This window comes from Mesoplodon mirus (genome assembly GCF_964341445.2).
Source record: "Mesoplodon mirus genome assembly, chromosome: 8".
Lineage (NCBI taxonomy): Eukaryota > Metazoa > Chordata > Mammalia > Artiodactyla > Ziphiidae > Mesoplodon > Mesoplodon mirus.
In genome coordinates this window covers 30046696-30057582 of record NC_138984.1, presented here as the reverse complement: position 1 = coordinate 30057582, position 10887 = coordinate 30046696, and the positions used below count along the sequence as shown (strand labels likewise).

The 10887-nt window shown below is 47.0% G+C and overlaps 1 protein-coding gene across 1 annotated transcript; it reads left to right on the top strand.

The window, feature by feature from the left end:
- The first annotated feature begins 5485 nt into the window (after positions 1-5485).
- LOC309809101 (histone lysine demethylase PHF8-like) lies at positions 5486-9773 on the top strand. The gene has a single exon (XM_082629838.1). It carries the CDS (start codon positions 5613-5615, stop codon positions 8658-8660), a length of 3048 nt encoding a protein of 1015 aa, XP_082485964.1. The 5' UTR covers positions 5486-5612; the 3' UTR covers positions 8661-9773.
- The last annotated feature ends 1114 nt before the right edge of the window (positions 9774-10887 follow it).

The following is a 10887-nucleotide window of genomic DNA, read 5'->3' as shown; positions in this document are numbered from 1 at the left end:
TCGTCTCTTCTTTTTTTCTAACCTGTGTATACCCTTGATTCCTTTGCATCCCTCTCCTTTGTCAGCATTTGCCCAAAAAAGTTCTAACACAGGATCAGTATAATCATGACCGTTCTTTTCTCCTACATTCAGTCAGATGAGCACTGAAGGAGAAAAATAATAACTAGCATTTAACAAACACTTTGCTACCTGCAGCACCATCCTAAGTGCTTTGCATGTATGAACTCATTTTATCCTCACTAGCCACAGGGAGATTTTTGCCCATTTTACACACAAGAAAACGGTTTCTTAAGGGTTAAGTAACTTGTACAAAGTATTACATCAAATAGAAGACACCGTCAATTGTAGACATCTCATTATCTGAGAAAAGCAAAAGAAAAGATTGCAATTCTGATTGTAAGGTGCCTTCAGTTGATAGATAAAACCTGATTTCAGTGGTGTTAAATGTGAAAATTTCCATCTAAGAATCCACCAAATATGACACACGAGGGAGATATGGTGCAAGACCAGGCAGTTTGGAGCTTCGTCCATATGCTATCCTGCCTCATAAAAACCAAACAAGCATGCAAAATGGATGCGGTGGATGGACCCTCCTATCTCACTGTCCTGACCTCACTCCAGAGAAGAACAGGGATGAGACTGGTGATAAAAGAGAATAGTGACTGTTGTCATCCTTAGAGGGACTGGATTTCAGGGTAGGGTGTGGTATGCTTGTGATTTCCTTCCTTGTTTTATTAGCACTGATTAAACGACTAGGTGGTCTAATGGAAGACATCCTAAATAACCAAAAAATTCTACTCTTTTTGGTGAGTGAATTTTTGCGTCATTTGTTTTCTGTACGGAATGAAACCATGAGCTTAAAGGTCTTTTCTAAAATAACTTCCATAGATGATATGGACTTATAAATTTTTTTTTACTTGAAATTTAAGTAAACAGGGATTAAGCGTAATCCTCTTTTCTTTTCTTCCTTGTTTTTGCGGTACGCGGGCCTCTCACTGCTGTGGCCTCTCCCGTTGCGGAGCACACGCTCCGGACGCGCAGGCTCAGCAGCCATGGCTCACGGGCCCAGCAGAGCCGCGGCATGTGGGATCTTCTGGGACTGGGGCACGAACCCATGTCCCCTGCATCGGCAGGTGGATTCTCAACCACTGCGCCACCAGGGAAGCCCAATCCTTTGTTCTTGATATAATCTATCAGTCCGTTGGCCTTTTGTATGCGAGTATGTATTTATTTATTCAACTACTTATTTATTTAAAGTCCTATAAATATATCTATGAATCTACTACTCAGTGTGATAATTAGAGCATTGACAGTAGTTAACATTACCTGGGAAACTTTTCCATCTTATCCATTGGACTCTTCACTCTTCCCTTCTAATGTAATTACTACCTTGACTCTTATAATAATCATTTCATTGCCTTTTGAAAGCATACCTAGTTTTATAGTTTTACATATTTCTAATACACATGTTGTTTGGTTTTAGTTATTTTAACTTTATAAAAAGGGTATTGAAATTTTATGTATAATCTTAGGAGACTAATTTTTTCTTCTCAATATTATATTTATAACACCATACATGGTGTTCCAACTAGCTGTACTTCATTTTAACTCCTGTGATAACCAATTGGGTGAACATACTACAGCTTATTTATTTATTTATTCCCTACTTTTTTGGCATTTGAAGAGTTTCTGGGTATTTTCCATACGAATGGTATCTCTGTAAACATTCTTATATATATATTTATTAGTGGACAAGTGAAAGAATTTCTCTGGTGTTTATACTGAGGGGTGTAATTGCTTACTCCTGGGGTATATCAATGTTTAAGTCCTTTCTACAGTGATTGTACCACTTTTAATCCTTAATTTCAATAATTTTCTAAACTCCAGGATTTTAAGACATTTATTCAATGAATAGATTATTACCACAAATCATAGAATAATAAATTGGTAAAGCAGAAAAGAATTTTGAGATCATCCATTTGGACCCATTTAATTTGCAGAGAACATTGATATGTAGGAGAGTTGAAATTATTTGCTCAAAGTTCTAGAAAGAAGGGGCTTTCAGATCTATCACCAAGTAGATTATGCAACCATCATTGTATCCTTTTTATTTTTAACATCTTTATTAGAGTATAATTGCTTTACAATGGTGTATCAGTTTCTGCTTTATAACAAAGTGAACCAGTTATACATATACATATGTTCCCATATCTCTTCCCTCTTGCGTCTCCCTCCCTCCCACCCTCCCCATCCCACCCCTCTAGGTGGTCACAAAGCACCGAGCTGATCTCCCTGTGCTATGCGGTTGCTTCCCACTAGCTATCTATTTCACGTTTGGTAGTGCATCATTGTATTCTTACCAGCATTTTCTGTTTCTCAAGTGTGCAATGTTTGGTGAATAATATGAAAACTTCTGTTTTTAAGGTAAAGAAGTTAACATCTAAGAAAATAAAGATAAACAGCAGTGGAGTTATGCCAATTTAGCGTTAAAGTTGAATTTATTCCATGCACCGTTTTCCATCAGGTCACATTGCCTTATGGGATTGACTTTGGTGATTGCTTGCCCAATAGCCATTCCCAACTCCCTGGACAAAGTACTTTACTGTCTTACACTGGAGCTCTTTCCCTCAGACTTACTTGTATCTATAAATGACCATGTAACATCTTTGTAGTCCACGAATTAAGACTTAGTCCACTGATGAAGGTCATAGAAATGCTTTTACTTTCTTGATTAAAAAATAGCCGATGTGTGGGGACTTCCCTGGTGGCACAGTGGTTAAGAATCCGCCTGCCAATGCAGGGGACACTGGTTCGAGCCCTGGCCTGGGAAGGTCCCACATGCTGTGGAATAGATAAGCCCGTGTGTGACAACTTCTGAACCTGTGCTCTAGAGCCTGCGAGCCACAACTACTGAGCCTGCGTGCCACAGCTACTGAAGCCTGCATGCCTAGAGCCTGTGCTCCACAACAAGAGAAGCCACTGCAATGAGAGGCCTGTGCACCGCAATGAAGAGTAGCGCCCGCTCGCCGCAACTAGAGAAAGCCCGTGTGCAGCAACAAAGACCCAACACAGCCTAAATAAATAAATGAATAAACTAACACATAAGTTAATTAATAGAAAAATATAACAGATGTGGCTGGGCTGAAACAACCCTTTCACCTACTTCCTGCCTTGAATGTAGATGTGATGTTTGGAGCTGCGGCAACTAACCTGTGAGTCCAAGGAAAGGTTAAGGGAATCATAGAAACATGGGCCTGATATCCTTGGACCACTGAACTAACATCAGCAGCCACATGTTTCCAGGTTTCTTATTAGGTAAGAAAAATAAACCCCTTTTCATTTAAGCTAATATATATATATATATATATATATATATATATATATATATATATATATATATGTATATATCTGTATGTACATATATATGTATATATATGTATATACATATATACTTAGGTTTTCTTTTACTGGTAGCTTAATGAATTCCTAGTTAATACACCATGTTACAAAAAATGATCTCAAACTAGATTTCGAATGTTTCCCTTTTTCCAACGACTGAACATGAAAATCCTGTCACTGGATGAGCAATGTTTTTTCCCTCAGGGGAAATGATTTTATACTTTTATGCTTAACTTCTACTTTTAGATTATAGTCTTTTCATCAAAAACCCCATTTCAGAGGATGTGTCCATAATCACATCAAAGCAATATTTCCATTCAGTAAAAGCATGATTTAAAAAAACAAGGGGGGGCACCAAATAAAGAAAAAAAAAGAAAACTCTAAATTGGCTGACGGACATTTTGATTTCTTTTTCCAGTCATGAAAAAGAAATTTCATCAGTGCAAAGTTGACTGATGACACTCACTACTCCAGCCTCGGGTTCAAAATGAGACTATTCTCATAAATAAATTCAAGCAATATTAGTTAAGAAGTTATATGTGTGTTGGGCTCTAAAGCTGAGAGTAGTCAGACATGATTCCCTGTCTGAAAGAGCTTGCTGCTGGTTAGGGTAGGAGGGGGATGGGGAGGAGAGACAGATAAGCATACATAACAAATAGAATATAGTAAGCATATAATGGAAGTATGCACAAAATTGTTTAGGAATCTAGAGCAGAGTAGACTAACTCCCCTAGACACACACAAGTCAAGGAAAAGTTTCTCATCCCAGGAGCCCTTCTCATACTGTAAGATGTTTTATGCCTTCAACATATAGGTCTATGTCCTTATTTGTCCTTTCACAGATGTTTTCTTCTTGGCAGAAGTCCTTAAGTGTCAGTGGACCTCTGGCTTTCTGAGCTGTAAATCCCTCTGCTCCACCTATTATGTTGAAGTAGAGATTATATGTTGTTTTTTGATATATGTTGTTTTTTTCCATCATAACTGAAGCCTTAGGGAAAAAAACTTCCTATTGCTAAAAGCTTAGATCTTGTCATTGTTGCCGTGGTATGTAAAACAAATAGAAAACAAATCACTTGTAGTCTCCTTTGGAAATGAGTAGCCCAAAAGATGGGACAATTCTGAAAAGCCAATACTTACAGTAGTCACTCTTAAAGTGCTGGGGTTATTGCAAAGACATACACTCGTCTCTTGACAAAGCCACAGGAATCCCTATGGGCTTTGCAACCTACTGGAAAGAATGGGCAAAAGATGAATGTATCTTGAGAAGTACCCTAGAAAGGAACCACCACTAAACGTGTTATCATACCCATAGTATTTTCACTTGTATAAGTAGGAAAACTATGAATGAACCATTCTTGTATTCCCGAGTAGCTTTCCTTTTCTGCACATTTTAGAATCAATGTCCAATATCATCTGACTACTTACTTCAACTTGTCCTTATGAATTTGATGACACTTAAAGACTGACTAATCCATTTATCCCAATGGGCATTCCAGGCAATTGTCCTTGTTTATTGCCATCTTCAAATGATGGAAAAGCATTAAAAAAAATGAGAGAGATTGACTACTCTGAATTGCCCATCACCGCCACCGGGCTTCTCCCGGCGATTTTTCGGGCTGTTTTTTTCTCCAACCGGGCCGCCGGTTCATCTCCTTCCTCGTTGGTTTGCTCGCGGCGATCTCCTGCCGGCCCAGCGACGCCGCCGCTTGCCTGTTCGTCAGGCGGCCGCCGGCCTAGGCCCGAGCCGCGGGCTCCAGTAGGCCCTGACGGCCGGGCCCGGGGCAGAGCTGTGGAGAAAGCTGCCCTGAAGCACCGCTGGGCGGCCAGGGCCGCGCGACCCAGCGGGTGGCTCGAGAACAAGGCGAGAAAGGTTCGCCGCGTTGCCATGACGATCTCAGAATTCGGTGCGCGTCGCCGAACCTTCGCTGAGCGAGGCGCTGAGCAGCTCCGGAGCGAGCCTGGCCGCCGGGCGCTTTGGTGGGACTGAGCTCCGCGGGCGTGAGGAATCCCTGCGGCTTTGCGGATGAGGAGGTCCCTGTAGGGTTCCGGACCGAGTACGTTCTTGTCAGGTTTGGGGCGTGAGGAGGTTCCTGTCAGTTTGAGAGGCGTGAAGAGATTCTCCCTTCGTGCAGAGAGAGTGCGTGCTGCCGCCTCCCGCTCCCTTTGACGCTGAGAACCGGGCCCACCGCAGGACGCTCCAAGGCCAGGCGAAGATGGCCTCGGGACCGGTGTATTGCCTCTGTCGGCTTCCTTACGATGTCACCCGCTTCATGATCCAGTGTGACATGTGCCAGGACTGGTTTCATGGCAGTTGTGTTGGTGTTGAAGAGGAGAAGGCTGATGACATTGACCTCTACCACTGCCCCAATTGTGAGGTCTTACATGGGCCCTCCATCATGAAAAAACGCTGTGTATCTTCAAAAGGCCATGATACACACAAGGGGAAGCCAGTGAAGACGGGAAGCCCTACGTTCATTCGAGAGCTTCGGAGTAGGACCTTTGACAGCTCAGATGAAGTGATTCTGAAGCCCACTGGAAGTCAGCTGAGCGTGGAATTCCTGGAAGAGAATAGCTTCAGTGTGCCCATCCTGGTCTTGAAGAAGGATGGGTTGGGGATGACGCTGCCCTCACCATCATTCACTGTGAGGGATGTGGAACACTATGTTGGTTCTGACAAAGAGATTGATGTGATTGATGTGACCCGCCAGGCCGACTGCAAGATGAAGCTTGGTGATTTTGTGAAGTATTATTATAGCGGGAAGAGGGAGAAAGTCCTCAATGTCATTAGTTTGGAATTCTCTGATACCAGGCTTTCTAACCTTGTGGAGACACCCAAGATTGTTCGGAAGCTCTCATGGGTGGAGAACTTGTGGCCAGAGGAGTGTATCTTTGAGAGGCCCAATGTGCAGAAGTACTGCCTCATGAGCGTGCGGGATAGCTATACCGACTTTCACATTGACTTTGGTGGCAGCTCGGTCTGGTACCATGTGCTCAAGGGTGAGAAGATCTTCTACCTGATCCGCCCAACAAATGCCAACCTGACTCTCTTTGAGTGCTGGAGCAGCTCCTCTAACCAGAATGAGATGTTCTTTGGGGACCAGGTGGACAAGTGCTACAAGTGTTCTGTGAAGCAAGGACAGACACTTTTCATGCCTGCAGGATGGATCCATGCTGTGCTGACCCCCGTGGACTGCCTTGTCTTTGGAGGGAACTTCTTACACAGCCTTAACATTGAAATGCAGCTCAAAGTCTATGAGATTGAGAAGCGGTTGAGCACAGAAGACCTCTTCAGGTTCCCCAACTTTGAGACCATCTGTTGGTATGTGGGAAAGCATATCCTGGACGTCTTTCGAGGTTTGCGAGAAAACAGGAGACACCCTGCCTCCTACCTGGTCCATGGTGGTAAAGCCCTGAACTTGGCCTTTAGAGCCTGGACAAGGAAAGAAGCTCTGCCAGACCACGAGGATGAGATCCCGGAGACAGTGAGGACCGTACAGCTCATTAAAGATCTGGCTAGGGAGATTCGCCTGGTGGAAGATATCTTCCGACAGAACGTTGGGAAGACAAGCAATATCTTTGGGCTGCAGAGGATCTTCCCAGCCGGCTCCATTCCCTTAACCAGGCCAGCCCATTCCACTTCAGTATCCATGTCCAGGCTGTCACTGCCCTCCAAAAGTGGTTCAAAGAAGAAAGGCCTGAAGCCCAAGGAATTCTTCAAGAAGGCAGAGCGAAAGGGCAAGGAGAGCTCAGCCTTGGGGCCTGCTGGCCAATTGAGCTATAATCTCATGGACACATACAGTCATCAGGCACTGAAGACAGGCTGTTCCCAGAAAGCAAAGTTCAACATCACTGGCACCTGCTTGAATGACTCAGATGATGACTCGCCAGACTTGGCCCTGTTGACGTCTAATGGCAGTGCCAAGAGAGTAAAGAGCTTATCCAAGTCTCGGCGAGCCAAGATCGCAAAGAAGGTAGACAAGGCTAGGCTGGTGGCAGAACAGGTGATGGAGGATGAATTTGACTTGGATTCAGATGATGAACTGCAGATCGATGAGAGACTGGGAAAGGAGAAGGCGACTCTGATAATAAGACCAAAATTTCCCCGAAAGTTGCCCCGTGCGAAGCCTTGCTCTGACCCCAACCGAGTTCGTGAACCAGGAGAAGTTGAGTTTGACATTGAGGAGGACTATACAGCAGATGAGGACATGGTAGAAGGGGTCGAAGGCAAGCTTGGAAATGGGAGTGGAGCTGGTGGAACTCTTGATCTGCTCAAGGCCAGCAGGCAGGTGGGGGGACCTGACTATGCTGCCCTCACCGAGGCCCCTGCCTCTCCCAGCACTCAGGAGGCCATCCAGGGCATGCTGTACATGGCCAACCCGCAGTCCTCATCATCCTCGCCAGCTACCTCCAGCCTGCAGGCCTGGTGGACCGGGGGGCAGGACCGAAGCAGTGGGAGTTCCAGCAGTGGGCTGGGCACAGCGTCTAGCAGTCCTGCTTCCCAGCACATCCCAGGGAAGTGGCCCATCAAGCGGCCATCATACTGGAGAACCGAGAGCGAGGAGGAGGAGGAGAACGCCAGTCTCGATGAACAGGACAGCTTGGGAGCATGCTTCAAGGATGCAGAGTATATTTACCCTTCTCTGGAGTCTGACGATGATGACCCTGCTTTGAAATCTCGACCCAAGGAAAAGAAGAATTCAGATGATGCTCCATGGAGTCCTAAAGCCCGTGTGACCCCAACTCTACCGAAGCAGGACTGTCCTGTGCGTGAGGGGACCCGGGTAGCTTCCATTGAGACAGGCTTGGCTGCAGCAGCTGCAAAGTTGGCGCCGCAGGAGCTACAGAAGGCCCCAAAGAAGAAATATATCAAGAAGAAGCCTTTGTTGAAGGAGGTAGAACAGCCTCGCCCTCAAGAGCCTAATCTCAGCGTGGCAGTACCAGCCCCAACTCTGGCCACTACACCCCAACTTCTCACCTCCTCCTCGCCCCTGCCTCCCCCTGAGCCTAAACAAGAGGCCCTCTCAGGAAGTCTTGCTGACCATGAGTGTACTGCTCGTCCCAATGCCTTTGGCATGGCCCAGGCAAACCGCAGCACCACACCCATGGCCCCTGGTGTCTTCTTGACCCAGCGGCGCCCTTCAGTTGGCTCCCAGAGCAATCAAGCAGGACCAGGAAAGCGTCCCAAAAAGGGCCTGGCTACAGCAAAGCAGAGACTCGGCCGTATCCTGAAAATCTACAGAAATGGCAAAGTGCTTCTGTGATCCCCTTTGTGTCCTGCCCCTCACCCCTTCACCCCCATTGCCTTCTCCGTTGTCAATTCTCAGGGCACTCCTGGATCCTACCTGCCCCGGACAAGGTGCTGAGGCGCATTGTCCTGCTTTCTTGGAACTGACCAAAGGCATGGACTCTCCCACGGGCCCCTTCACCTACTCCCTCAACTCCCTTCCCTGCTTCCACTGGAGCATCCTGCCCTCCTTTTCCATATCTCTGAGTAGCCAGTAAATGGGAGAGGTTTCCAGCTGACTAGAGCCCTCTTTTCTGCTGCCCCAATCCATTTCCCTTTCACCAGCTTTGTCTGCCCTTTACTGTCATCCCCACTTAAAGCTGGAAAGCAGGATGAGGAGAGGCATGAGGAGAGCCTGGGCCCCTCGGTATTTCCCTGGTCATGAAGTGGGAGGCCCAGTGCTCAACACTTTCTGCGGCTCCAGCCCTGTCTCCAGAAGCCTGCCCACCTCTGCCCATTCTCCTGCCTCCTCTTAGCCCAATGGATGTGTCCCACTCAAGCCTTGTTCCTGGCAGAAGCCTCTGGCCTCTGCCGCCTCTTGCCAAATGCTTCATGGAAATAAGGAGGAGGGCCCAGAGTCTTCGTACTGCCCCACCGTGGGCCATTTCCAGAGTGGCCTAGAAAGGCCATGGGCTGACTTCATTCATCCTTGGGAAGAAGAGAGATTCCTGTCACTTCTCAAGGTGGGGAGAGGACCAACACCCAAGACTTTGACTGAGACTTTGTAGCCCATTGGAGGAAAGAACTTTTGGGTGGCCACAGATGAAGCCACCTCTGCCAGGGTGAGCTCCAGGGATTTGCCTAGAGTTTGAGGTGCTACAGAACATTATCCACATAGCTTTGGCTGGGCTCCAGGAGGCAAAGACCATCTCCCAAACGCCTTGAAAGCATCTGCCACTGAAGCAGATAGCCCTTGCTCTACGGCCTGATCCCTTCACCCGTACCACAGAGCACAGCCTGGACCTTCTGGAGAGGATGTGGCAGGACAGCTCACCCCAGGTTCTCCATCAGGAGCCTCCCTGCTTCTCTCCCCACCTTGAGGTCTTGGTCTGAAGAAGACTTCAGAACTCACATCTTCACTCCTGGACCTTTACACTCCCAGATGTCAGGTGGACGCTCAAGCAGAGTGCTGATGTGGGGGGAGCCCGAGCCTAGGAGCGGAGATGCCCACCTGTAAAGGAGCAGATCATCTGAACCTCCCACCCCCTCTTCCCTTTGTGAGTGTTTCTGTTGTCCAGACAGTGCCCACCCCCTCCCTCCCCCTCCCCCAGCTCCCTCCACCTCCACCTGTCTTGCCTCCCTGGTGACCTGGACTGGATGGAGAACGTCTCCCTCTCTCCATCTCGGCACTGCCCAAGTGGAGGGCTTCATTGTCTTCTACCCCCCACTTTAACTTCACCTCAGTTTTCCCAGTGCTTCTGGGGAACTTAACAGCTACCGTGCAGGCCACAGGGAATATGTGAGGCTTCCCTGGTCGTCTTCGTGTCTCCAGTTTGTCTTTCTTTTCTCCACAGCCCGACATTTACTCTCCTTCCTTGGAATCAGGGGTCCCTTAGCCCCATATCCTTTTCCTATCTTGGGGGCCCCAGGGGCCGAGCAGTCCTCCATCTATACACACCAAAGGCAAAAAAGCCTGGCTACCTCCCCCTTAGCACGTGAGGTTCCCACTCCCCTCCCCTCTGTTTCTGCCCAGCTTTGCTTTTCTTGGGGATTTCAAAGCAACAGTGGGTAGTGAGGGGAGGGAAGGAGGGCAGCCCGTTTCCCTGTGTAGGCAACTGCCTGACTAGGCCCTGACTGCTGTAACCAAGACCAGGACCCCAGCCCTTCTGCCCATTAACACCCTCCTCCCCTTGATCTTTCAAAGGCAGCTAATTGCTAGCATATCCCCCCTGGTTCCAGGCCTCTTTCCCTTCTGTTTCTTCATTAAAAGTTTTGTGGAGCTGAAACCCAACCTCCATTTGACTGGGTTTCTGATTAATTTAGTTGGGCTCTCAGAGCTGGCTGTTTGTTGTTTTGTGTTTTAAATGAAAAGCAAGTTTACCCTCAGATTTACGCTTTTCCAAAGAGGCTAATGTGCTTTTTTTTTTTTTTAATGTTTCAGGTTCTAAGTGAAGTGAGTTGGGGAGGGGTTGGGAGTGGCTGTAACCAAGGTTTAGAACATGATGACAGAGTTACCACTGGTCTCCAATCCCCAGCACAGAGCT